Below are 26,191 nucleotides of genomic sequence, written 5' to 3'. Positions count from 1 at the left end.
CCTGATGCCCATACTGTGTAGAATAAAGGCCTTGAGCGTGAACTCACTTTTTAGTATTTTCTTAGTGATATTTGCTGACTGGTGTAAAAACTCCGGCAGGTCTACGCCACCATTTCAAGTCTGGATATAACGAGCGTTAAGATACATCTATTTTTGAAAATGCAACCTTAGCCACGAAACCTCAAATACAAACATTGGGCTAATTGACAAGGGTCCCAGGACAGTAAATATACCCTGCTTCTCAATATATCCCTTTTCTTGTCTCAAAGAAAAAGTGCTCTCCATGTCCTGTCTCTTCCCTCCAGAAAAGCTGTTTATTATCAGAGCACAGCTAAGGAGAAAATATCCTGGCTCATGGATCATTTATTTTGCTAAAACAAGATCTCAGGGTTTATTAAATTACTTTAAAATAGCATAATGGATTCATTTTCTCAGAAACCGTGCAAATAAGGAAGTGGAAAAGTACACAAAGTGGGCATTTATTGCCTTCAGTTGTTGAATAAATAGGAAAAGGGTTAGCAATGAAGGGCTGAAATTGACCTTGCTTTTGTTTTTAAAGAAAGGCATTCTGATGTCATTTTTCTGTGTGTTTCATGCAGAAACACATCACAGTTCCCTCTGTGAAATGTTAATCTCAACCACTCCTTCACAGATAATCACTGAGGCAAATCTGGGGTCTACTTTCTAACAAATTGTGATGGTAGGCCCGTTCTTAAGCATATGACGTACACTACTATCAAGTATTCCTTCTTAAAGCAGTACTCCTGGTGATCTTTCACTTTCTTCACTCGTCTTTCTTCTTTTAAAATGAACCGAGGAAGATTACATTTACACATCAAATATGAACGCTCAGTATATTGTCACTTTTATGTTAGCAACAGGAATTTTTGTTTTGGAAAACAGTTATCTGCACGCATTACTTCTGTGGTTTGACATGAACAGGCACGGGCAGTAAAGACGGACAGACATTCTTTCTTTGCTGCCAACATATTTTGTCTAATTTGCTTTGTTTTTGCAGGGGCTTAGCTCAGGGTACCGAGCCGAATACCTGATCAGACACAAAAGAGCTCTGCCAGTGCTGTCTGCTGTCTCGAATCGAGCACAGCAGGCCTAGGCATGAGACAGACTCCACTGGTGAGGGCTCGAGTGAGCAACTGGCGTTAGAGGGGGCCAGACACACCGTACTATGTACAAACCCTGTGTACGGACCTAGCAATCATGCACTGTTTAGACGGTCAACATAAAGGATGCACAGAGCTGTGCTGATGCAAGGCTGTCTGGCTCACTCAACCATGTATTTTTCTATGAGGCAATCTGAAGGGGCAGACACAGCTAACGGGTACAGTTACAGGGTTTTGTGTATTTTATTTTGGGTCTGATTATTCCACAAATGACCTCTAACTCTGCAACTGGCCAGTACACTAGAATTGAAGAATGAAGGTCCCACACTGTTGACATTCTGGTACTCTGTGATAACAAGTCAAGTAAAAACAGAAACGAGGCTAAACCAAAAGTGTTTGAAATGGACTTCAAAGAAAGGCACTCTTCTTAATTATGTACACTGATACTAAAAAACATTTCTCACACAACTTAGCTACTTAGTTCTGACTTCAGGGGATACAATATAAAAAAGACTGGTACATCTGCTCAATTTCTAACCCCAGAGGTGACCAGAAAGTTGACCCAGGCAAAAGTTTGTGCTGGTTATTTGACTTAGTGAAAGCGGCTTCTGTACTGCTAAACGAATTAAATTAGACTTTTATGGTATTGAAAAAAACGTAGAGAAAATCCCACTGCGCACGACCTATTCGAAATTCTGAGATAGCGAGGAGGTGTCGTAATGTTTTATCTGTGTTTTCATCAATACAACTTGTTCCCACTTTATGCACGAGGCCCTTAAAAACAGCCGTGACTGAAGCGGTAAACCAGAGCCCTGGTGCTTTTTCTCGCCTGCTTCAATCACCCACTGACGAGGGACGATATTCTTCTGCTGAGAGCAAACCAGCTGCTCTGACCAGACCCTAGGTGTGGCCAAACGCTGAAGCCCGACGCCAGAGGCAGAAGTGGCCTGACACACCTGGGTGCCAGCCCGCAGCGTGGCTTCTTCTTTTCAACGTATACTGTGCTTTTGTTTGCTTTAGTAAGAAAAGCAAAGTCATCAGAAAAATAACACAAAAATGTCTTTGTCTGACCATTTGCATAACATGTACAGTGAGTGCGGTAAATGCAAATAAAGTCAACACCCCCCCCCCCCAAACACACACACACACACACACACACTGTAACTTGTCCCTGTATTCATTTTTTTCCTTTACATAAATATTTTGATCTAAATATATTAAACGTAATTTTGCGTCTGTGTTTTCAATATAAAATTGCAATCTGTCTCCCTAGCGGAGACCTGTAGAGACATTACTCCCACTCACTCCCATTCCCCCTCTCCTGCCCCGGACTTGGGAAATACAATAACTTGTCATTTAGACAGCCTTTTGACCCAAACTCTTATTATGAAAAGCAATGTTGAGTAAAATAATGTCCCTAAGTATTTCAAACTAATTTGAGTAACTGATGTCCAATGTACAATGTGCTCTACAATTGTTTAAAGAACAAAAGGAGATGAAATACCGCATGTGAGCTTATAATCAAGCAAACCTATAGATACAAAATACTGTGAAATTAGTTCAAAATTCAGTAGGCAGTTTTGGGTAAACGCAGCACTAATTTTAAATGATTTGTAACGTATTATAAGTCACAACGTCATCATTCGTATTTCACAAAGATACTATGTAAAATATTGCATCCTGTTGCAGTCCGGACAACTTGCTTCTGGCACTCTAAAAAAGGTAGCCGATGTGAAGATGAAATAAAGATTTATTTCTTTAAATAATATTTAAAAATTTGGTGAGATCTGTGGCTTTTCTCAGTAAATGATATAGCTGGTGCTCTTCCTGCCGAGTGCTACCAAAGCTGCTTTTGTCATCGTTGTTTTATTCTGTTTGTGGTTGGCCGTGGCCGGTGTTTAATGGTTTGTTTCCCTATGAAAATGTGCGCAGCGCATCGCTCATCCCTCACTTGAATCTTCCAGCCTGGCCCATGTATCCTATAGCAGTGTTTACACTGCGGTTACCAAGAGCTGCTAATCACATGATTTGCTAAAATATCAGCAGTTCCAGCTGGAGGAGAATGCATTTGCGCACTTAAGTTACACCTAAGCAAACAGTGCATATAGTATTCTTCAAAGGGCATACGAAAAAACTTCTTGGTGGTTTAGAGAGGAAAGCACTTTTCCAGTGAATGCATAACAAGTCCCTGAATATCTCTGCAGAATGATGCAGGTCAGCATCATCTATTCTGTGCGGCTCCCTACAGAAGCTACGGCAAGATGCTAGGGAAAAAAACGGCCCATGTGAAAGAATTCTACTGTGTTTGCGGAGACGTGTTCAAGCAGGCGGGACTCTGCCTCGGCTTTCCCACCTAACCATAGCGGATGAAAATTAGCCACTGACTGCTCTGAAAGTGGCCCATTTGCGTCAGCAACTGGCGAGAGAGCTGAACGTCACCCCCCTGTGCTGCCGTCTGTCTTGGTTTCACAGCTGTGCCCAGACTGCTTTCATCGTACTGAGTTCCCATTCCTGCTCTATCATGCTCAACTTGCTGGGTCTCGTGTAGTGTGGTCTGGTGTGGCTCTGCAAGAACAGCCTTTTGTGGGCTCTTGTGGACAGTGGCATGCTGATTGGTTTCGGAAAGGTTACAGGTAAACTGGGGAGCTGTGCCTTACCTGAGCATCCTACAGAAATCCTGATATTACTGTGTTGGTTTGTGCCTGAAATTGGATGGGCAGATGTTGTGGATTTCCCTCGACAAAGGCCCTTAGTTTCATTTCCTCAGCACAAAACAATTTTCTCAATTATATAGTTGGTTGTGATGATTTGTCTTTATTTATCTATTGGCTTTTATTCCTTTTCCTTCATAAGTGTACATTGGCTAGTGTCAGCACTGACTACACAGAACCAGTTCATAATATTTTGCATATTGCCAAAACTGAAGACAAGGGTCATTAACTAACATCTCATGTACTGGATAAAAAAAGACCTAAACACAAAAAAGTTAACAATATTCATTTGTCAAATTAGTACAAAATAACAGCCAGGGAAGCTTAATTATAAAGTTGTAGGCATGACTGTGCTAATCACATCTCAGGAATAAATGCATACTGGAAGAATCTTACACTTTACTGTCTGATTACATGGTATAATATTAAAGTGCAGTAAGAATGATTTAAAATTCTAACACTGTTTGAACAAGCATACCCCCACCCATTTCTAGCATTCAAGATAAGAACAAGCTTTATATTTTTACAGTTTTTAGCTGCAGGGAATCTCATCTAGTTTGTCAGGTTTTCCAACTGTATCTGTAAACATTAACAATAAACCTTTCTTTGCCTGAACCTCACAATTATGCAAATCTGGGACTGGAATAATAATTAAAAAAAACTGTTTAAATCAGAACTCGGAACCAGAGGGTGCAAGACTGAAAAGTATAAATAAACTTGGATACAAGCAGAATTAAACCAACTGTACTATAGTACATTGCAAGAATATTAGATAGCATCCTTGTTTTACAAATGCACTTTATAATTAGTGCAACCTTTTTATAACTTGAATGCTTAGATCATTAGAACACTAATGACCATAGCCAGTCATGAGCCTAGAAGTTTAAGATAGTAAGCAACAATTAGGTTCGCCTGCTCATAATTAAGTAAGCAAAGCAGAAGCAGCATTTGTTGTAATATTTTGCTTCTAGATTTGATTTTTTGCCATCAAATGAGGAACATCGTCCCACAGACCATATGATTCTGTCAGGTTATAACAAACTCCAGAAAAAATAAAATGTCAAGTGGCATGTATGTACTGTATTTCAGTGTTGGTGGTGGTGGCTTTCGGCACCAATACTGAATACTGATATCTATCAGCTTAACTGCATACCCGCCTCAGGGAGGCCACAAGCCTCATTAAATCAATGCTGCTGACCTCCTCTTTTGAACAGGACCACTCACAAGATAGTGACAGACCAGCGTGACGCCAGCATGAAACATGGGGTTTTGATCACAGAGACATGAGGGTCTATATATCTTTTAATGGCGAGAAACCAGCCTCGCACACAAACTAAACAGAAGACTAATTCGGTTGTGAACGGCACCACTGTGATGTAAAGTGCTTTTGTGAAGGAACTATGTCTGTGGTCAACTGTTCTAAGTTCACCCCCCTTCAAAATAAAGCCAGGGCATTTGTTTTAATCAAAGAGAAAAAAAAAGACTGTGTTTTAACAATACTGTTTCTGGGTCCCACACTGTTAGACGTGCACACCCAGTCTGCAAAGCTGTGCTGTTTTTGCCTCTGTCACACCCAATGCAGATGCATCACGATTTAGTGAACTCTAAAACCAATAAAAGCCATCATGTGCCCGATGATTTTGCACAATCTTTGCCCAGTACAGCATACACTTTTTTTCCCTTCTGAAATCTTTCTAAAATGCTTTAAGAAAATGTCTCTCAAAAACTGTAGATCTTGGCAGAATAGGTTAGCCTAAATGGAGCTAGTCAATGTCCATCAATTGAGCCAGAACTCTTTCTTTGAAATCTAGTTCATTCTGCTTCCAAATCAAAGTCCAAAAAAAGACCCTCAACTTCACATCACACGCCAGTAGTTCCCTGGTTCTCCCATGCAAAGCTTCTCATTGTTTTTGATATGGATGGAAGTCCGTTTTTACAGACATCTGAGAAGAATAGCTGTACTGTTTCATTGCTTGTGTGAAATTCATTGCAGCGGCAATAGATATTTAAAGGGGTCACTACAAAACGATCAAGAGCTGTCAGTGAAGCAGCGTGACAATGGGAATATGTAAAGAGAAACTACAGTAATGAGTAAAAACTACATCTGCAGTAATAAGGCAAAAATAAGAGGGAAAAGCAAAACTGCTTGCATTCACTTAAGAGCCCGTGATCTAAGGCTGATTGCTTCCTGTGCTTACATCTTACTCCATTTCTTACAGAACATAGTCTCTTTTAATTCAGCAGGCAAGACAAAGTACACCCATGCAGACAGTAAGTCATTTTGTTAAAACTGGAACGCGAAACATCAGTTAAAAGTAATGCATATATATTAGGCCTGTTATTTTTCATCCATTCCAGTGATATACAGATCTCAGCCTTGGCAAGGTAACATCTTTTACAGTATATCGGTGGAAAGACAGCAAGCATGACACTCCATTCATTTTAGAAAAAACATGATCATTTTACGTCTGATGTAACGTATCACCCATTCATGTTCAAGGGCATTTTAGGAAATCGGATTCCCCAAACGGTTCGTAATTCAAAGCTGCCAACAGCAAGATAGCTTTTTCCAGCTTTGGATAAAACAATACATCTTGTTAATTCTTTCAGAAAGCCCTTCCTGTCTAATCATAGATCAATACGTTTGATGTAAGGTGCATATGAGCACCGTTAAGTGTCCAGTAATAATATTAGTCAGTTCATGCTGAAGATATCAGCTCCTGTCAAAAGCTCTTGTGTTCAATTGATTTCAAGAACAATTTATAGAAAAGGCATTGATAATGCCGTTCTCTGAAAACGTGTAGGTGCTTCCACGATGGACATACTGTATGTTTATGTTGTTTTGAACTATTGCAAAGGAAAGCTTGTGTTAACTGTGAGACAGGAATGACACATTGGCCGTGTGCTCAGTGCAATTTCTCTCCTCATTTTAGGTGACTTTATGGTCAGAGAAACAGCTGTACTTACGTCTTGGCTCTCTAGGTCCATCAACGGTCACTTTAATAGCTCTGTGATAAGTAGCCACTTGAGGAGGACTGGTGAAGACAGTGATTGTGAGAGTAAAACTCTTCCCTAAAAATAAGAAAAAAAGCAACACCAGATTGTGACCAGATTCACAACAGAGTAATTCTTGAATTTAATTTTGGGGGTTACTTCATTAGAATTTTGGGGGAGTAGGTCCTTGTCGTCAGCTGATGTTGAATACGGAAAAAAACAGTCAGCTCTCAGACATCAAAATAAATTCAATAAAATAAAAATGATGAATTCCTGCTCTCCGCATTTACAAATATAATTCTGGCCTAAATACTTAGGCTTTGCTGGCATTTGTTTTTGAATATTTTAAGAAATTATGTGTGTTACCGAATGACATATCTTATATAATGCATGTACTTAGAACTTTCAATGTTTACTCTTGAATTTATCTTAAAATGAGAGGTTTTGTTGATATTTAAGTCTCACTCTTCATTCTCCTAAATCCTCTACAGTCCGCGCTTGCTGTTTACGGGCGGTAGCCGAGATTTCTTTCCAGCTCCCAGGTTCATTTTTATATAAAAGGAATCTCTTGTTGAGAAACTGTAAAGGGATCCTAAAAGGATAATTAAGTGCAGAAATGAAAGGTACTTTTAATTCGTAGACGAAAGCATTTTCCATTCATCAGCCTGCGACTATTTAAGTGTAGCGTTTAAAAAGAGAACTCGAGTGTGGGACTTGGGCCAAGACGAGGAGGGAGGGGGCAAAGAAGGCTCCGAAAGAATGCAAACTATCTGAACTCACATGAAGAAGCCATAAGTAAACAGTGAAGCCCACAGAAACGTGAGGCTGAAAGGTGTATTTAAATGGGCCTCAAATCACAGTGCAAGAAACCAAACCATCTTTCTATTTCCACTGCTCTGCGAGGCGCAATACTTTCAAGATCATTGATGCAGACGCCCTACTTTGATATCAGTAACCACAAACAGGTGATGTATTTACATGGGAAGAGCTCAGTGGGCAGCTTCCTAATGAAGGCTTCTTGAGTAAAAGTGCTGCCAATTGTATTGATTTCCAGAGTTCAGCAGTGGAGGATAGAGGTGTGTGACAACGGACGTCTGTTGACCTACAGCTTTTCCTCTTCCAATGTACTGGCTTTCAAATTATTCTGCCATGGCCGATACAAAGGTGACATGACGACCTTTTAAATACAGAAGTGTATTATTTATTTCCACCACTTGAATGCCTTTGTGACGCTTGTCTTCAAATGATGTGAGCTGACCTGCTTTATCTGTTCAGCTGTTATCCCCGCTACTTTAAAAAAATAGACACACTTTATCTACATTAAATTAAAATTTTAATTAGCACTGAAGGCCAAATGTCCATTAAGGGATCTAAGAGACATTTCTGTTTTTATCAATAGGAAAAAAATACTATTTACCGTTTTTTCCTGTGTTCAACAGATTTTAAAAAAACTACGATCCAGCTGCACCGTACAATTTATTGCATTTATGTATCTAAAATTGTGAAATTGTTGATGAAAATGCATGAAAGCTATTGCACAGGCTAGGACTCGGAGACAGCAGGCGAACGAGCACATATTCTGCTACTACCAAGAACATCTGATTAATTCACCTGCTACAATATAGGTCTACACAAATGAAGTCTCGTTTGAAACCTCACAACAACAACAAAAAAACACAGCACAGAGTACCAAAGCAATTAGCTCACCTCGTCCACTCCTTCCCACAAACCGGAGGTCGTTGAATCTGGCTACTTGGTTTTTCATCACAGCTGATGCGTTTCTGAGTTCCGCCGAGTAGTTCTCGTCGTTGCCTGCCATCACCGTCACCAGCGTCCCATCAGGAACATCCCCGAGAGACACCACCTACGGGATCAACAGTCAGTAAAACCCCGGGACACATCGCTCCCTGCTCCCGGTTCTTCTCTATCAGCGCCGCCAGGTCCTGCCCTTCTAGAGCAGGAAAAGATCGCTGTCGCGTAATTGGCTACTAATACGCCAATAACACATCCCCACCGACGGAAAAGCTGCCCATTTAACGACCCATTTCTAGGGAAGAGGGTTTAGCTCTGCAATCATACCCGATCTAGAAAGTAACATTAAACTACACTATAAAAGTGCTACTGTACATGTCGAATTTTGTTAATCGGCCCGAAAAGTATTATCGCAACCTAAAACGAGTTGGGTGCCCTTTTCGATAGAGTTATAGTAGTTTGATAAGGAAAATGAGAAATGACAGTATATCGTGTTTCTGATGATGCTGTTTGCGTGGTTGTTGCTGTCGTCTTTATTCATGGTGTAAAATATGAAACGCTTTCCTGCTGATGTATTACTGTTGAAGCGAAATGGCTTGTACATTTTTAAAATAAAATACGCATATACTGTTTGGGATTTGCTACATTTCCGCAATATATCCAAAGGAATCGAACTTAAAATTATAATTAGGAGACCAGTACGGAAACCTTTAAAAAAATAAAATATAGATACAGGAAAGTATATTAATTCAGAGCTTAACTTTGAAAAAATAAATATGATCGGCTAAACGGCACTTGACCGTGTGCTGATAACCTCAATAAAAGCGAGAAACGATCAACAAAACAAGAAAATCTATTTTCATTAGTTCAGAAATATACATTGTCTTATATTCAGACCACTGAATAATAAAAACCTGTATTTATGATCTAGCTAGAGTTAGTTATGAGTTTGAGTGATGAGTTAGCGTCAGTTGCAAAGACCGCAGTGAAATTCTTTAAAGTTGATTTGCCCACACACCAGAAAATCCACAGTGACCGACACCGCTTCCCACAAAATGTAAGAGACCCATTTGTCGAAGGTAAATGCTCTCAAAATAGAAAACGTTCTAACCCCAATTTTTTTTGTCCCTCGTCTCGCTACGATTCGTGTCCTGCGCCTCCACAGAATCATCAATGCGAGCGACTTTGAAAACATCTGTCAGGCAGGGAGGGATAAATGGTACGGGTACAACGCAGGAATGTTTTGTGCGTTGCAGGATAGCACTTCGATAAGACGATGAGAAATTACAAAATAACGTTTACACTTGGTAAAAAAAAAATAAAATAAATAAATAAAAATGTGTCGAATCCTGTGAGTGATTCGTCGTCAGCTTGATCATTATTTCATTGTTTTCAAAGGCAGGCTGTAATGAATTGCCGCAACATACAGTAGTATCGCGCAGTGTTATGTCGCATTTATCAGGGTCAATCCCTCGGGTCAGGGATTTCCGTTATATTGTCAAGTACGCATACAGTATAAAACGAAAAATTCTTAAAATATTAAATTACATATAATATTTGATTTAACCAACTTAAGTCGCGCCACTGAAATCATCACAGTATTTTATTCCGCTTTAAATGTACTGTTATTATATTCACTAAAAGTTCTTGAGTGAATAAAACAACATTTTTCAGGGTATCTCATTGCTGTTATTGACTAATTAGTACTGCTTTGCTTCCTCTGTATTAACAAGACTCGCGTTTTATGCGCGATATTCAAAATGGCATTGTCGCCAAGCACGGAATCGCATCTTCCAGGTGTGTAACCTTTTCCTGAAGAAAAGCCTCAAGCATGTCGGAGAACTGACCACAGCATCGGTTCATCTCCCTATAGTGGACGTTCCACTCTTATATCATAGATAATCATAAGCATAAAAACGGCAACCTGTTATTAATTTCTAAATTGGTAGCGATAGTAATTTCTGTTCAAATATTAGTCTCTACACTAAAAAACAAATTCCAGTTAAAAATAGTTGAAGATGCAGCGTAATTCACCGCCTCCCCGACAACAATGTACAATTGCTGCAATTAAATAGTGTACCGTTTTAGGTCACCGTTCAGGCGTTTAAGAACAATCCATTGAGCACAAAAACAAGAGAAGGGAAAAAAAAAAACAACCCACTTCATTTCTTACCTTAAAGGCCACAGGTAGAGTTTTGTTACATCTCCAGTGCGAAGGCAACACAGAGCAGAGGAAGTTTGGGCTGTCGGTCCGGACCAGCTCGCCGGCGTGGTCGGCCAGAACTTCCACCACAGAGCGCGTCTCCGGTCGAGTCCTCACCGGGCCGGGCGTGCCCATCGGCCCGGTGCTTTCGCCTATCTTACTGCAAGGGAAGGACGTCGAAGGCGGTGTAAACCTTCTCGTGGTGGTCGGGTCTACGGGAATATGCATCACAACAACCGGGTCAGCCTTGCTAAACAGCACGGTGTCTTTGAGGATTTCCTGTACAGATAAATGTGGGTTTCTTGTTGACCTCTTTTCTTTCTTTCTCTTTCTTTTTCAACAGCACAACAGTGGTCTTGTATTTTAATTTATTTTTTAAAAAAACGTCCAGCAGCGGAGGTCTACAGCCGAGAGCTGCAAACTTGGCGGAGGCAAAGTTTTATCCTGTATATGAAGAGTGCGTTCTGCTCGCACCAGATGTGGAGCTGGAGTGTGTTCTGAGCGCACGTATAGTTGCTTAAAAAAAGCTCCTGAGGCTGCTGAGCTGCGCTGTACTTCAGGATGTCAAAGCAATGCAAAGTGTCGGTTGCTCGCTACTTTCTCATTGACTTCAGCAAAACTAAAACCGCAAACTCTCAGACCATTTTGTTTCTCTCTGCAGCGATCGCTGTTCTGTCCTATGCAAATCAGATCTTCTTTCGGTTCTGCACCTGATGTTTTTTTTTTCCTGACACTACCAAGACAGATATCTTCACAAATACTCGCTTTTGTATAGCAAAATATATATTTTTTAAATCACAAATGGCAAAATCCCGCTAAACCGAGCCTTTATTTCGCAATGTTTTCAATCTGGAGGACCACGAATGCGCTTTCAAGAACAATCAACACGCAGATGCATATTTTAGTTCATATCAGGCATATTCTACAAATATTCCCTTTCACCCAAAAAGTGATTAGGAGGTTTTTGGGTGCGCTTGCTCTCACTTTTTAAAAAAACTAAGTCGCCTATGTTCTAATGACGTTGTCCCTGTAAGTACGCTCCGTGCATATCCAAAAATGAAAGTTTCACAGCCTCGGCCCCCTGGTCCAGTCCAAAAAAAAAGGCTTAAATCAATGTCCATCCAAGTTTATTTTGTGATATTTAAATATTTAGTTGTCCAACGCCGGTTTACGGAACAAGAACAAACTCGCTCTCATTCTGCAGGGGAAAAAAAAAAAGAAAAGTTTTTTTTTCAGGTTCTTCCGAAACGAGCAGAAATGTTTCGGCAGTCAGTCACTGAAGACTTGCTTATCTGATGGAAAAGTAAGATAAGCATGAAAATAACTCGAGGTTAATAACGTCGTCTTCGATCCTCTGCCGCTCAAAGATCCGACATTCCCTCTGCTTCCAGAGCTCGGTGCAGAGTTTTCCCCGTCTTACGGTTTTTTGGGGGGAACAAGTTAACAAGCTCTCTTTTTTTTGAACGCAGCGATGCACCGCAGAAGGAAAAGTACAGTAATATTATTTACTGCAGTCATTTAGCGCTGACTGCCGGAGGAGTGACGGCGCCCTGCACCAATGAGGCGGATGGGTCGGGCTATCAGCTGACCAATCACATCCGACGGACCTGGGACAAGGAACAGGGACGCCTTTTGCACAGAGTTTTTTTTTAATACTGCCAATAACGCATTATAGGCAATTAGCTGATACAGTGGCTATATTTTTCCAGCTCGGTCGTTTTAATTTTTTTTATTTTAAAATATATAATCCGTAGAGGCCGGGCTACGAAGAAAAGAGAGTCCGCTGTGTGTCACACACAAGAGACCAACTTCGATGCAAAATGCAGAAGTCCTGCACGAAGTTATTTTATATTATGTTCTACTATATTGTAAGTTCATCTGTGCTACCAAACACATGCACGGCTTTCGCGGGTCTTTTGAGGAGGACGACTTCAGTTCTTTAGCTTTTAAAATGGTTACCGAACATTAAATGTTAAAAGATTGATAGCCTAAGGCGACGTTTCTCTATTAAGACGCACATACAATGTACTATACGCCGTCCTGTTAGTTGCGCGGTAATGTACCGCATCCCCATAATTTGGTCTTTAATGCCTTTATAATAAGGCTGTTTGCTGTAACCGATACGTAACCTGTCTTGCGGCAAAGAATTTCGCGATGTGAGTTGTAACACTGTTAGGATTATTTTATCAGTACAGGGTATTTTCTTTTAAAGTCCTCGAAGCAAACGAATTAATTTGTATCTGGAAACTATGGGTTAAATGGTGTCTCTGTAGCCATAAGCCGTGTAGCAAAAAAGGATTATCAAAACCACAAATCCATCATTTATTAATGAAAATTAAAGATTTCTTCACGGCGAGTAAGATTCTATAAGTGATGATACATCGCGCAAAATGTCAATCAAATTGCAGGTTTCTTCAACACATGGCTCATTCTTAACTCTGGACAGCACTGAATGCAGCAGTAGGGAACTTTAGTCTCCGTGAAGTACAATATAGAGACGGCGAGGTGAAACGCGGATATTTGAAAAGCTGAAAATATTTTTTTAAAGGCCTGCACGTTTCAAGTTTCATGTTTCCTCTTCACACCCAAATAATCTGTATGATTAAAGGCGACGACAGGTGCCTAGATATCTCGCAGACGTTTATCGTGAATCTGTGTGGTTTTAATTTCGTGGTATTCTGGAAATCGACATTTAAACGATTTTCGATCTATTAGACTTTATTTCAACGTTGTCAAAAATAAAACAGGAACACCCAAGGAATGGATAATTACCCGTAATGATAAATTCATGATTATTTTAAACAGCAAATATTCGAAAACCTTAACACGTGTCCACAAAAAAGGCATTTTTTGTTCTGGTTAAAATTTGTGGTTTATTAAATAATTCTCGCTTATCATATCTATTCAGGTTTCAATCCCAAACCCAAGTAGGATGCTTGGGTTCTGTATGAAAGAGCGAAAAACTATTTTATACAACAGCTTTTTAGTAGCCAAGATGTTTTCGGGGTATTTCGAAAACTGACAGCATTCATTGTACCTGTCCTGATCTTATTCTATCCTCTAGTCGGAGAATAAATACGATAAGGGGGAAATTCACGGTACATGGAACACGTTGGTCTAGGGTTACAGAAAAGCTATATTATTAAATAACTGTTCCTTAAGGATATTATATGTTTCTGTTTACTAATGTTTGGAACCTTGCATAGTCAGCGACATAAGCATTAAATTAATTATTTGACGGCTTAAAGATGAATGGTTATTTGAAAGCGTATCTATTTATTGATATAAAGGTTACTATTTCGTCTAGCACACTTTCTGGAAGTGTGCGATTATATGGTCACTTATAGTCAATACTTCGCAACGCCGTGCTTGAAAGTGAAGCCCCAACCCAGATGCACCTGTTACCTTACAGTCAAGAACGGCAAGAGGAAACATTTAAAAGGTTTTCTTCTCGGTTTTGCCTTTGCACTCTCGGGCAGTAAAAACAGAATCGAAGGCGACACGTTTCCACCATTTTTTATCATATAGATCACATGATATAAAGTTTTTTTCCCCATATAAAATAGACCTAAGAGACATGATTTAATACGATATGAACGGGGACATCTTTTTTATACATGGAATTTCCCCTTTAATGTGTAGTTTCAAGCTGCCTTTACACATTTTTGTGGAGTACATGTTAATATTCATACTAAATATGAACGAATAGGCCACCGCATTCTAGCAGAGCATTAACAACATAGTACAGGCCCTGAGGGTTGTTTTCAGAAAAAAATGTTGCTTCATCAGTATTCAATATTTGACAATATGGAGGTATTTTTTTTGTACATGTATACGCATGGAGAAACTGCATTCAGTTTATGAATTATGCTAGCCCACATAGTAGGCTAGTAGGGGTAGGTATGGCAAACGAATCCGTATTATTCAGAAAGAACTAGTTCATCTATCGGAGTGTCACAACCCTAGAGCCACACCCTGTCTGTTCGCCGCACCGAGGGCAATACCGTTCTTTCAACACTAGTTAGCGCTTTTGTCGTTTAAAAGAACTTCAGCTGGGACAGCAGAAGATTTCGGTAAGTGAAAACGTTTTCACTAAGCAGAGGAACAGAAGCAGCGAGCGTGCTTCTCGGGGGGGGGGGGGGGGGGTTCAGAACTGAAAGGGATATCGTGTTGGAGTGCTTGGAATTTTCTTCATTTTCTTTGAGCCGGTTTTGCAGAACACGAAATGTAAAACACGTTGCACTTCCATCGAGAGGTTCGGTACGGTGCTAGTCTACAAATAAATAATATATATGCTGAAAAAAAATCACAAACAGTAAACCCGAGAGAAACACCGGCTTCACTGCTTTGTATTTGTCAATCATAAACGTTAATAAATAATTAGAAAGGGACTACACTCTAATTTAAATTTTGCGACTATGAAAAACGATTTTTTTTATCAAGTTCGTATGTTCTGACTGTAATAAACAATGATATTTATGTTTACTTAATAACAGTAATAAAAATTAATTGGCCCTTAAAGCAAAACTAATCATTTCGATGATGAAACCTTGGGTCTGGAAGTGTTAACTGGTATTTTATTTTATATGTAGCATTCGTGGTATTAGATAGCATTTTATTTTCTCCACCGATGTTTTTAAACCTACACAGCTTTGTAAGCTTTTAGATCTGCGCGTTGTGATCTTAACTGCTTGTTGTTGAATGGAAATTATATTTGAGGTCTAGGGTGCTCTTCAGAGGAGTCGAACCCGCGCAGTGTGAAAGACTTGTGCGCTGTGTGTAGGTGTATGCAAAGATGAAAGCAGGCAACTACTCTTATTACACAGGTTAAAAAGTGGGAATATTACAATGAGTTTTAATTCGTTTCATCAAATAAAATCAGCATAAGGCATAGCTAATACGTTTCGTTTTCAAATGGGTAATACTACTCTAACAGATACTGTATGTTCGCGCTCCATCGCAGCTTAGATTTAATGGTTGTAATATCTATGTAACAGGTGAGACTTCAGCAAATCAAGTTTGTGGAATAAATGTTTATTTTGTAATAATAGTCTAAAACTCGGAAAACTGAATAGATCTTCGAGTAGAGATGAGCGAGGGGGCATTAATTTGCGGTCAATCGTTTTCAGTTTTTAAATGTTAGTTCAGCAGTAATTTTCTTCAAAGCTGTGTAATAGGTAATGTGAAAGCAGACGAGTTGTAAACAAAATGTTTACTGGAATAAAAGATGAGATTTCATTGCAGAGAAGCGCAAAAGGAGACCTTGTTGTTTTAAAGATAAAAAAGTTCATATGATCACAAGAAAACGAGAGCAGAGAGACACAGTCTGAGCCATCTGATTGTCATCTGTAAAGACACAGACGTCTGACTCACGCAGAAACGTCTTGTTCGTGTTTGATGCCTACTCCCCAAGGTATCTTAATTAGAAACCACAGCAAGTTAAGACCCGTTACCTATGCAGTTGTACCCATATTACCGAGTAATTCGAGCTCATTATTTTAAACGCGTTTTTTAAAATATGATAATTGCAATTGCAATCAAATACGCAATAATAAATGAACGCAAACACGGTTAAACGAAAACTCTTAGCGCAATCCCAATAATATTAATCTTGGTGGAAATGGGAGAAAACGCACCAGTAAAACATGTGTAATCTGTACTGAAAATATATTTCGTGGGCAAGTCTGATGCTAATTCCTGATTTCCTAGCGGAGACTGCTAATTTCAAGTCGCGTACAGTACGTATTTCTGACTCTCAGGTACAGTACGTCTTGTTTTTTGGTTGGTGTCTATTTCGGTTTTATATCGCATCACAATCACATCCCTTACACCTCCTGCTGTATTTCAGTGACACCTTTCAAAGTAGTGCTGAACTGTACAATTTAAACTTCAGCTTCCAATAGATTTTGTTATACATATATTTAATTACGGGAAAAAACGCTTCATTCAATTGTCCTGATTTTAATTGCACGTCTAAATCAATTATTTAAGTATGATTTTTAAAAAAAAGAAAAATCCTTTACCATTATAGCACAAAAAAACGCAATACTAAATTCGTTTTAAAAAGAAACGTTAGCATGTTCCTTTCTGGAAAACAATATTCCACGTTGTCTTGAATTTGGAATCAAGTTATTCATATGATAGAAAACAAATGTGTCATATTAAGAAAAGGCTCAGAAGTGTTGCGCACTCGTTTTGTTCAAGCCCATCATTCCGGTCTGAAGGACTGCAGGAAGAAAAAAGTGCCGGATTGTTCGAGGCCAGGAAAACTACAAAGTGCTGCGCATGAAGTACAAAGACAAAACTCTTCTTTTTTTGCTGTAGTTTAAAGGTCCCAAAAATTAGAAATGCTTTTGGCAGAGTCAACAGTTAACATATTTTTCATACGAAGAACCACTCAGTTGTATAAATAAATACGTTTTCTGTTTCCACACATGCTCAGACTGGAAACTCAAATCCGGGCAGCCCTGACTGGCACAAACATAAACATGCAGCTGTTGTTAAGTTAATTACGCCTATCATGTCAAAATCAGTGTCAGAATAATTACCATCCCAATGTGGGATTAGAGTTGTCTGGTCCTTCCCTGATGCAATAGGTGCAGATCCCACAGCTATTTAGTAATGATGCAGATGTTTTGTGTTTTTTTTCCCCACAGCGCTATAGATAGGCTTTGTGGGATGGGCGGGTAGGGTTTTCGGTTGGGTTTGCTTTATTACTCTCATGTAGGGCAGACCGGGGCCAGAGTCTCGTGGAGTCCGCGGTGAGATAAATTAAATTTAAAAAGCTGGCCTCTTTACAGATGCCACCAATCAGACAGTTCCAGGAATTCATCCTTTTGGTCTTGTATTAAAGACAGGGGGAAAGGTTAATTTCACAGAAGACTGGAAAGAGGGTTCGCTACATTAATAAAACCAGTACTTTAGAAGAGCTCTGGTCAACTACTTTAACATACAGTGTAGGCAACGTACTGTACAGTATAGACATGCTTCTCTGCTTAAGCAAACTGACTGCAGTCTGTTGATGCAGAACTAGTTTTCATTTTCTGTTACTGGTGTCGAGGACAGATATCTGTATTTAAGAAGACAAGAGAAACATACAGTAAAACACCCCGTTCAGAAAGATCGAAAGGTGCCTATATATTATACAAGCGTGGTTCACTAATGATGGCACCCAGCAGCGAAATTAACTCATTAGCTCATCTAAGCAGGAAGATGACGAGTGAAGAAAATAAAAACCAAGTGTATTGCTAATAATGAAATCTAAAACTGTATTACTAGTTATTATTATATTATTAGTTATTATATTAGAATAACCAGTAAAAGATCATTCTGATGTTAAATGGCATTTTTAAAAGTTTTTTTTATATGCGCTGTATTTGGGTTGTTTTCTGTCTAGTATTTTAAATATTTCAGAGGTGATCTACATCTCAGGAGCTCTGTTTTTTTCAAGTACCTGGTCTGCTTCAGTAGCAGAAATTAGGACAGGGCAAGATCATAACTGACACAGACTTAATCCATAGGAATAATCAATGATTAATCAGAGAGTGTCATTATTTCTTTAAAAGGCCATTTTGCCATAGGGTCTGCTTTTCGACTGAAGCTAATTGCTAGCTTCCGAGAGACCACTATGCAATTGCTGAAGGAGCTTGAAGGACTTCCAAACGTAATCTCCCCATTTTAAGCACCGAATTTAAACTAATTGAATGAATTTCTGAACTTAGCAGTAAATCGCAGGTGTTTTCCAAGAACTGTAATGGAAAACCGTATGTACTGGAGTGAATTTAGATTGACTGTTTTCTTTCATTTCAAAACGTCCAAAGTTGGAATGTTAATGCCAAGAGTAAAAAAATAATGGATATTGGGACAGTTTGGTTTTCAGAAGTTTCATTTATCTGTGCGAAAGTCCTATGAGGTTCTCAGCTTTCCAGTATGACCCTTTCACTGTAGTATCTGGCAAATCTAGGACAATGGCAATGTTCATATTTACTTGTCCTCTGCACTGATGTTCTGTATATTAATATCAAACCACACGTAAGTTAAAACTGAACCTGCAGCTTTTTGCATGCATTTATCATCTTCATTATGAACTATTCATTTCAAGAACAGTTTCTTTTGTTTCAGCCACACAGACATGCCGGTATACGGTGAATGATTTTTAATGATCAGAGAGGGTATTAGATGAAGTGATGGCTAGATGGTTCTATGACATCTAATATTTATGCTTCGCTGTACATTTTTATTTTTAATAGTACTGAATAATGCTTGGCATGCACCTTTCTATGTTTCTTTTTAGAAAAAGTGAACTTTGAGCTGCTGATCATGATGAGAGTCAAACATTTATTTAATGTATGTTAATGTTAATATGTGACTAACAGCACAAAGTCAGTTTCTAATCCACTACAAACAGATTAAATAATACTGATAATAGCTGTTTAAATTCAGTAATTCCTCATTGTGATTCCTATGCAAAAAACATTCTAGTTTTATCACACATCATAAATCTAACCTTCAAGAGTGTTTGCATGGATCCCAATACATATTGCAATGTGCATAATTCATAAATCAGTAGTTTATGTTCACAAAAAAGCCCTCTTTTTTCTTTTGAGATTCCAGCAGTAAGATAAAACCAACTTTAAACTATTCCTACCATGAAATCAAATGCTTATTAAAAAGTTGATAAATGCACATAAGGCTTTTGATCTAAGCTTCTCTGAGGCATTGAAGATGCTGATTAAGAGGTTTCAGAAATGTTCTGATTTTCTTAAGCTTTCTTAATAAAATGTTACAGTATTGGAATGTTTGATGGAAGAGCACCAAAAGCAAAAACTTCAGGAATGGCACAGAAACTTTCTTTCAATTTGGGCAGAGATCCTCTTTAATAATGTATTAGTTCTGGCTTGCTCAGCTGAGCCAGGCTTATATGAACCCTGCCCCCCAACCAGAGGCTAATAAACACTTAGCCACAAGAACAAGGTGGAGGAAATTATGAGGAAGATTAAGAAGAAAAAGGTATTTCTATTCAGAATTTTGTGTATGGCTGACTGATTGATAGGATGCCTAAACCCTAAACGTTAAATCAAACCTGTTTTGAAATTGAGCCCCAAGAGAGACTGTAATACTATGCTTAAGACTTTCATTGAAGTGTAATCCTAGTCCTTTGTATCTATGACTTGAACTGCTCCCTCATGGCTATAAATTGTACTGCTCGAGGCAAAAGACGTGGACACTGAAGTCATTTCTTATGGTGTTCTTTTTCCTGACCATAAGAAGATTTGGTTTTTAATTATGATGGATCTCTAAACCTGGTATGGGTTTTCTTACAAATTTACAGGTCTTCTTTTAGCTCCTGTAATACAATTACGATTTTTTAAAAAAATAATTGATGTTAAAAATAACCTTTGTATATAGTCTCTACAGTTGATATAGTCTTTGATAGATAGAACACCAGTGAAGATTGTTGCTGGGAAATTCTGATGGTATGGAACCAGAACACCAATGAAAATGAGGCAAAACAAATTTCCACTCTTGTATACAGGCAGATTTTTGTCTGTAAGTGGGTTGCATATTAATTTAGGTCAAAATATGAGCCTCGTTACTTTGTCATCCACTGAACTATTTTTGGTTTTGTACACAGATGCTGTTGCAAGTCAGCTATTAATTTAACCAAATTCAAAGGCAATTAGAAACTTAGCAAACTTATGACATAAGAGAAATATTTCTATCTTTAGTAGCAATGTGGTGTGTATTTCTTTACATTTTTAAATTATAGGGTTGATCTTCTTTTAACCAGTACATTCTTTCCCAAAAGCTTTGCCTCATGTGCACTGTACTGTCTTCTGTTTGGAAAAAAAAGGTTTCCAAATGGCTAACCTCCACAACATGGAGCTTTTACTTTCTGTTTCAGTGACATCAAGAACATTTCTTTGTTTCATTGAGCAGTATTTAGAAGTCACTGTACAGTATGTTAGGATAATAAACTTTGTGAATTGTGATAACACTTCAGTGTTACATCTGTCTATAAACAATCTATTAGCATGTTACAATATTAAAGATGTTATTAGCAATTATAAAACTTAATTAGATACCAAACAAGGGTTAGGGGTGTATGTTAGGATATGATCAAGATTAGGGTTTTGTAACTAACATGCAATTATAGTATAGAAGAGGTTTTTATTATTGCTTTCATCGCTGTTTTTATTTTAAATTTCTAAAATTTATATAAATGGCATTTTCAACCCCAAAACTTCAATATTAGTGAAATAAATTAACAGTACAAAATCACACTTTTATGTGTAGAAAATAGTTTTTAGAGGATTGTAGTGAATGTTTAAGAAATGAATGCTACTTCATTACTTTGTAAGAAGTATGAGGAAAACATTGGTCAAAAGTAGCAGTTATATTTAGGTAATATAACTTCAAATAATATTTCAGCACATAACTACATTTTCACCCATTTCCACATTTTAAATAACAATCATAAGAGCTATGTGCTCCTTATGTACAATATTTAGACAATTAAATAGAACAGAAAATGGCCACATTAGGTCCAAAGTTATGTAGCTCAAAGCTTTTTAAAAAATGTAACGTTTTGGTAAGCGATATGTGAATGAGTCTAGTAAACAAAAACAAAAATTCAAAAAGTGAATTCAAAACTGTTTGAATTAGTATTTGTTTACCAGACAATTCCTACTTTGAAGTTACGATAAATGTCGTTAACTGAGCTAATTACATTGTTTGGGGGTATTTCAGGAATGGAGTCGTATCTTGGCAAATTGTGTTTTCGTTTTTTTTTTAAAGCATATTTTTTGTCTTGATCCTCCTCACTGGTCCCTTAGCAGCATGAAAAAAAATATCTGTCTCATTATGTAATAAAGAATGTGTTCATCATCCCAAACAGACAAAAACAAATCTCTAAAAACAAAGTGCAAGAGGTGACATGTTTAGAACAATTGGAGCCACGAAGGTTTATCATAGAATTAAAAGAAAATGGAAAGTACTTTAAAGATCGCTTATTTCTTAATTCTAAATTCATTTCAGACATCAAGCCGAAGTTCTAAAAATGATTAATTTTAAAATTATAATGCATTATCACTGTGGCCTTCTTTCTAAAGGACACCTCTGTGTTCTGTGTGACATTGTCCTGCTTTAACGACAGTGGTGGCGCACTGTATATTGATGGGCGTTGTTCTGTGACTTAATTTCATACCATCCCAAAGCCTTGGGAGCTGGGTCCATCTGATTCTTTCTTTACACAAAGGGTTGTGGGAGTCTAGAACAAGCTACCGGGCCATGTTGCTGAATCTTAACACCAGGAATTCTTTCAAGTGGCAGCAGATTGGGCTCCTTGGATCAATTAACGACGGCCAGACACACAGGCCTAAATGGGTAAAATGGTCTCCTCGCATTTGCAACCTCTCTCATGTTCTTATTTTGCTAAGGGTGTCCTTTGTCATTTATGCCGACTTTTCCTGTAAAAAACATATCTGAAAACGATCCATTCAATTTCTGGCAAGTGTACAGGGACGTCTGCAATCACATAAAATAAAATGTCACATAAATAAGGTTTTATTCCATTCTTCATTCTTTTCCAGTCTCAAGGCAGTATTTTAGCCATTTTTTTTTCCGCCTTTTGTTTTCAGAAGAGATTTGCATGTGTTTGCCGGTGAAAAGTCAAGGGAATATTGAGAGTGCGTCTTTTGTTTTTTTGTTTTTTTTTTTCAAGAAAAGAACCATATAATTCTTTTCATTGTAAAAAAGTAGTATAAATATCCCAAATGGGTAAATTGTTTCCGAACAAAGACTTTATTGTCTTGAAAGCTCAGGGAAGGAAAATAATTACACTCTGAGCAACTCTGCAATGTGAACCCTCCATTAAATGATGGATGTTACACAAAAACATCCATACTAAAACTGAGGCTGGAAGACGAAAAGACACATTTTATTTATTAATTTCAGTTTTGCAAGTGAATGCATAGAAATGCATTGAATTTGTTTTCTGAGAATAAAGAAAACAAAGGTCGATTTTTCAAAGGAGCCGAAAGGGGCTGTATCTCTGGCACTGCATGGTACTTTATTCGCAAACTCACTTCTTTTTTTCTGGGCTGCTGTCCCTCTTTGCCAGGATATTTTTTATTGCTCCTCCTCTGTATTATTGTGGCATGTGTGGGGAGGGGGGTGCACTGAATGTTAACCCTCAGGCATTGTCTTGCACAGCTCGGCAATGTCCCATAAGTAAAAGGATTACTGTAACTAGCCGCAGTAACCAAAAAAGAGCAATAAGGACCAGGAATGCAGACACACACACTGGTCTACTTGAACACATTGTGTCGGCCAGTCCTGTTCTTTCCAGAAGCTAACTCTGAGGGATGGCGGTTGTGGTACAGACAGTGAAGTGTTATTTCTCCGGCCCAGGGGCATGGGGTTCATGTTAAAACCCCTTGCCTGTGGCTACCGGGTTTGCATGTAGTGTTACTTCTCATGCATAAGCCGGTGAATCACACTTATTGACTTCTGGCTGCTAAATGCATCCTTAAGCTCTGAAGAATAAAGCGGATTTCCCTTGGACCTCCAGAAAGCTTTGCCCTCTCAGCAAGGTTAATAGAGAAAAAGGCCTGGCTCAGCCACCAACGCCAGCAGCTGTTTCAAAGCCTTTTTTAAAAAAAAATGTGTTTCAGAAGGGGTAGCATTCATAATCCTTTGTCATCTAAGCCTCTGATGGAAATGGTTTTGTGATGCATCAAGTACAAAGATTACAGGCTCGACTGCATCCCTGTGTGTGACTTAAGAATGACAGAAAATCCATCAAATTAAAAATCATTCATCAGCACATTTTGTGTACTGTATTCATGTTACATGAATTACAATTTGGGAACAGTTTATTAGTTTTGAATCTTTTTGGAATTGCATGGGCATTTGTATGCTTATGGCCAGAGCCATTTGTTTCAGAAGTATGTTTACAGTCGACCATCTTTGTGCAACTAGGGACTTTTCTGTCTCAGTACTTTAGAGCATGCTTTGTCTGGCGTTTGTCTATAGAGGGTGCTGGCACTGTAGAAACACTAGTTGCCAAAAAAGCAGTATAGTTTAGATCTTTGTGAATAGTTACAGAAAAGTCTTTTGAATTTTAATTATTTTCTAGTGGGAACCAAAATACTTCAAGAACAACAACAGCAAAAAAAAAAACATGAAAGAAATAGCTTTTTTGGGCCTCTGCAGTTTTGAGAAATAATTACAATAGCACTGCAAAAAAAACAACAACATTTAGAGCTTAAAAAAGTCAGAACTAGTTTAAAAAGATCTGATATGCTGTCTTATATATAAAGAGGATATTTGCAAAAATGCAAAGTGGCATTCTTTTTATGGGGGCTTGAGCATGACACAGTGGGCTTTGAGATCTTTGCCTAAGCCACAATGTTCTTGGTTACCTGGGAGAATGTATGGGACCTGGGAGAATAAAATGTATTTATGCTTAGATGACTTGCTTCAGATGTACAACAGTCTCACAAAACACTGATATGGGTTCTTGCCCATAAACAAAGCCTTCCTGTTTGAAACCCCATTTGCCTCATGCCGCAATCCAACTAAAAACCTAAGACAAATTTCCACTTGTGGTGGACAATAAAATTAAATTAATCTGAACAGGCCTGCTGTTCCTGAATCCTGTCCCCTAGTTCTGTTCCAACTGAAGTAGTCAAGTTAATAATTTCAGTAATTAATTTCCTTGTTAAGCATATATAGAATCTTTCAATGGTCCAGATCTCACTTCGTTAAAAGTGCTGTTATCTCTCCAACATCTTGGAGCCAGCTTAAAAGAATTATTGTAAGCCTATGAGGTGTATTAGGTAATGGGACCAACTAATGGACCCGACAGCTCAGGTGAAACGACCACCAGCGGACACTGAAACCCACAAACAAAAACCAAATGAAGAATGTTTCACACTCATGTACAAGCCAACAGTTTGAGATGATGGCCACCAGAAGTTTACACCAGCATGGTGCGAGTCAGGTAGGCATCTGATCCCCCTGGCCAGCGATCAGGGCAGGAGGGGTCTCAGACAGCTTGCACATTGACATCTTCCCCCCATGATCGGACATGTAAGGCTGCTGAGGCCTTGCTGACTGTTTGGTTTCGAGTTCTTGGCTAGTGCCGAAATCCAAGAAGCAGGATGAGGGCTGGAGTGCGGAAGAGGTGGTGATAGGTTTTGTCATGAGTTTCAAAATGATGCCAATGTGTTTGGGCAAAGATGAAAACTCCTTATCTACTGATCACTTCCTAAAAACCAACTGACAAGCTTTTGATGGTGGCTTTTGATGAGTGTGTGGAATTTACGCTGCTTACTGATTTTGATCATGCCAGCCTGGCTCATTTAGAGTACATTAAAAAAGTGCAATAAGATTTGAGATTGATGGATGTTGTGTATGAAGTCACAGCTCAGATTAATAATAAACTTTTAATAAAATGGTCGAGTTCACTGGGTCACCAAGAAGTTAAATTCTTTTCAAACAAGTCAGCAAAGTCCAGCTCCCTGTTTATTCTGGTTATTTAAGCAGCTGGCAGGGTGAGACCTATCAAATACAAGTTTCTTTATCAAACTGTATTTAATGCTTCACCTGTCAGAAGATTACCCACAGGTCCCCATTATACTGCACACTCTAATTACATTAAAGAAACCCTTACTGCATACTGTTGAAGTTTCAGTGTTTGTGACACTTGTTTATGTGGAAATCGTAACCTTTCCTTCTTTGTTGCCAACTTTAGATCAGAACAAAAAGTTGTATCTAGGTATGTCCATTCACATACAACATGATCACCTCTGAGGCATTTCCTTTCTCTGGCACACAGAAGTAAGTAGTAATCACTGCAGTCTCCTGCACAGGCTTCTGATGTGATGTATGCAATCTGTAATCTAACATAATTGCCTGTTACTGAAAGACATTTTTCCACTACAGTAATTACAGCAGCATGTTCCCTGTGTAGCTAACGACAGTCCTCTCGAGCTAACAGAGTCAGAGATATAATGGTGCCTCAGATTATCAATAAACTGTGTGCTCTAGTATGTGGTTATGGTACAACATTGTAAGAAGATTCCCATTTTTTTTAATTCTTTGTTCTGGTACTGAGGTTGAAAGGTGTATCAGACATTTCTGTTCTTTTTGGAAAAAAAAGAACAGGTTTAGGGTTGGGATAGCACCTAGCACGTTTACTACATTGACCAGAGAAATGCAAGTAGCTACTGTATGGTTTCTTTGTCATTTTCTGTCATGTTCATAGGAACATATTGAACAGCTGCCATTATTGAAATTCCCATATTTTTTTCTCTCAATAATTTGTTTCTCCGTTAAACATCTCATTTGCAATCATTATAATGCAGAAAGATGCTGCTCAGTTTTACATATTTTGAGTAGAAGCA

At 38.5% G+C, this 26,191-nt stretch overlaps 1 protein-coding gene across 2 annotated transcripts in view; it reads right to left on the bottom strand.

Annotated features, from left to right (window-relative positions):
* Positions 1-26,191, bottom strand: part of runx3 (RUNX family transcription factor 3) — a 71,504-nt gene that overhangs the window by 28,101 nt on the left and 17,212 nt on the right. For both annotated transcript variants that reach the window (XM_088932397.1, XM_088932398.1), the window contains exons 3-5: positions 10,752-10,993; positions 8,534-8,690; positions 6,800-6,904 (exon numbers count right to left, since the gene is read on the bottom strand). In XM_088932397.1, the coding sequence (XP_088788523.1) occupies positions 6,800-6,904; positions 8,534-8,690; positions 10,752-10,993 (504 nt within the window). The remainder of the gene's footprint in view (positions 1-6,799; positions 6,905-8,533; positions 8,691-10,751; positions 10,994-26,191) is intronic.

Source organism: Atractosteus spatula, chromosome 14, assembly GCF_055471065.1.
Source record: "Atractosteus spatula isolate fAtrSpa1 chromosome 14, fAtrSpa1.hap1, whole genome shotgun sequence".
In the NCBI taxonomy this organism is placed as follows: Eukaryota; Metazoa; Chordata; class Actinopteri; order Semionotiformes; family Lepisosteidae; genus Atractosteus; species Atractosteus spatula.
The sequence above is the reverse complement of the archived record's forward strand: the minus strand, read 5'-3'. Positions and strand labels throughout refer to the sequence as shown.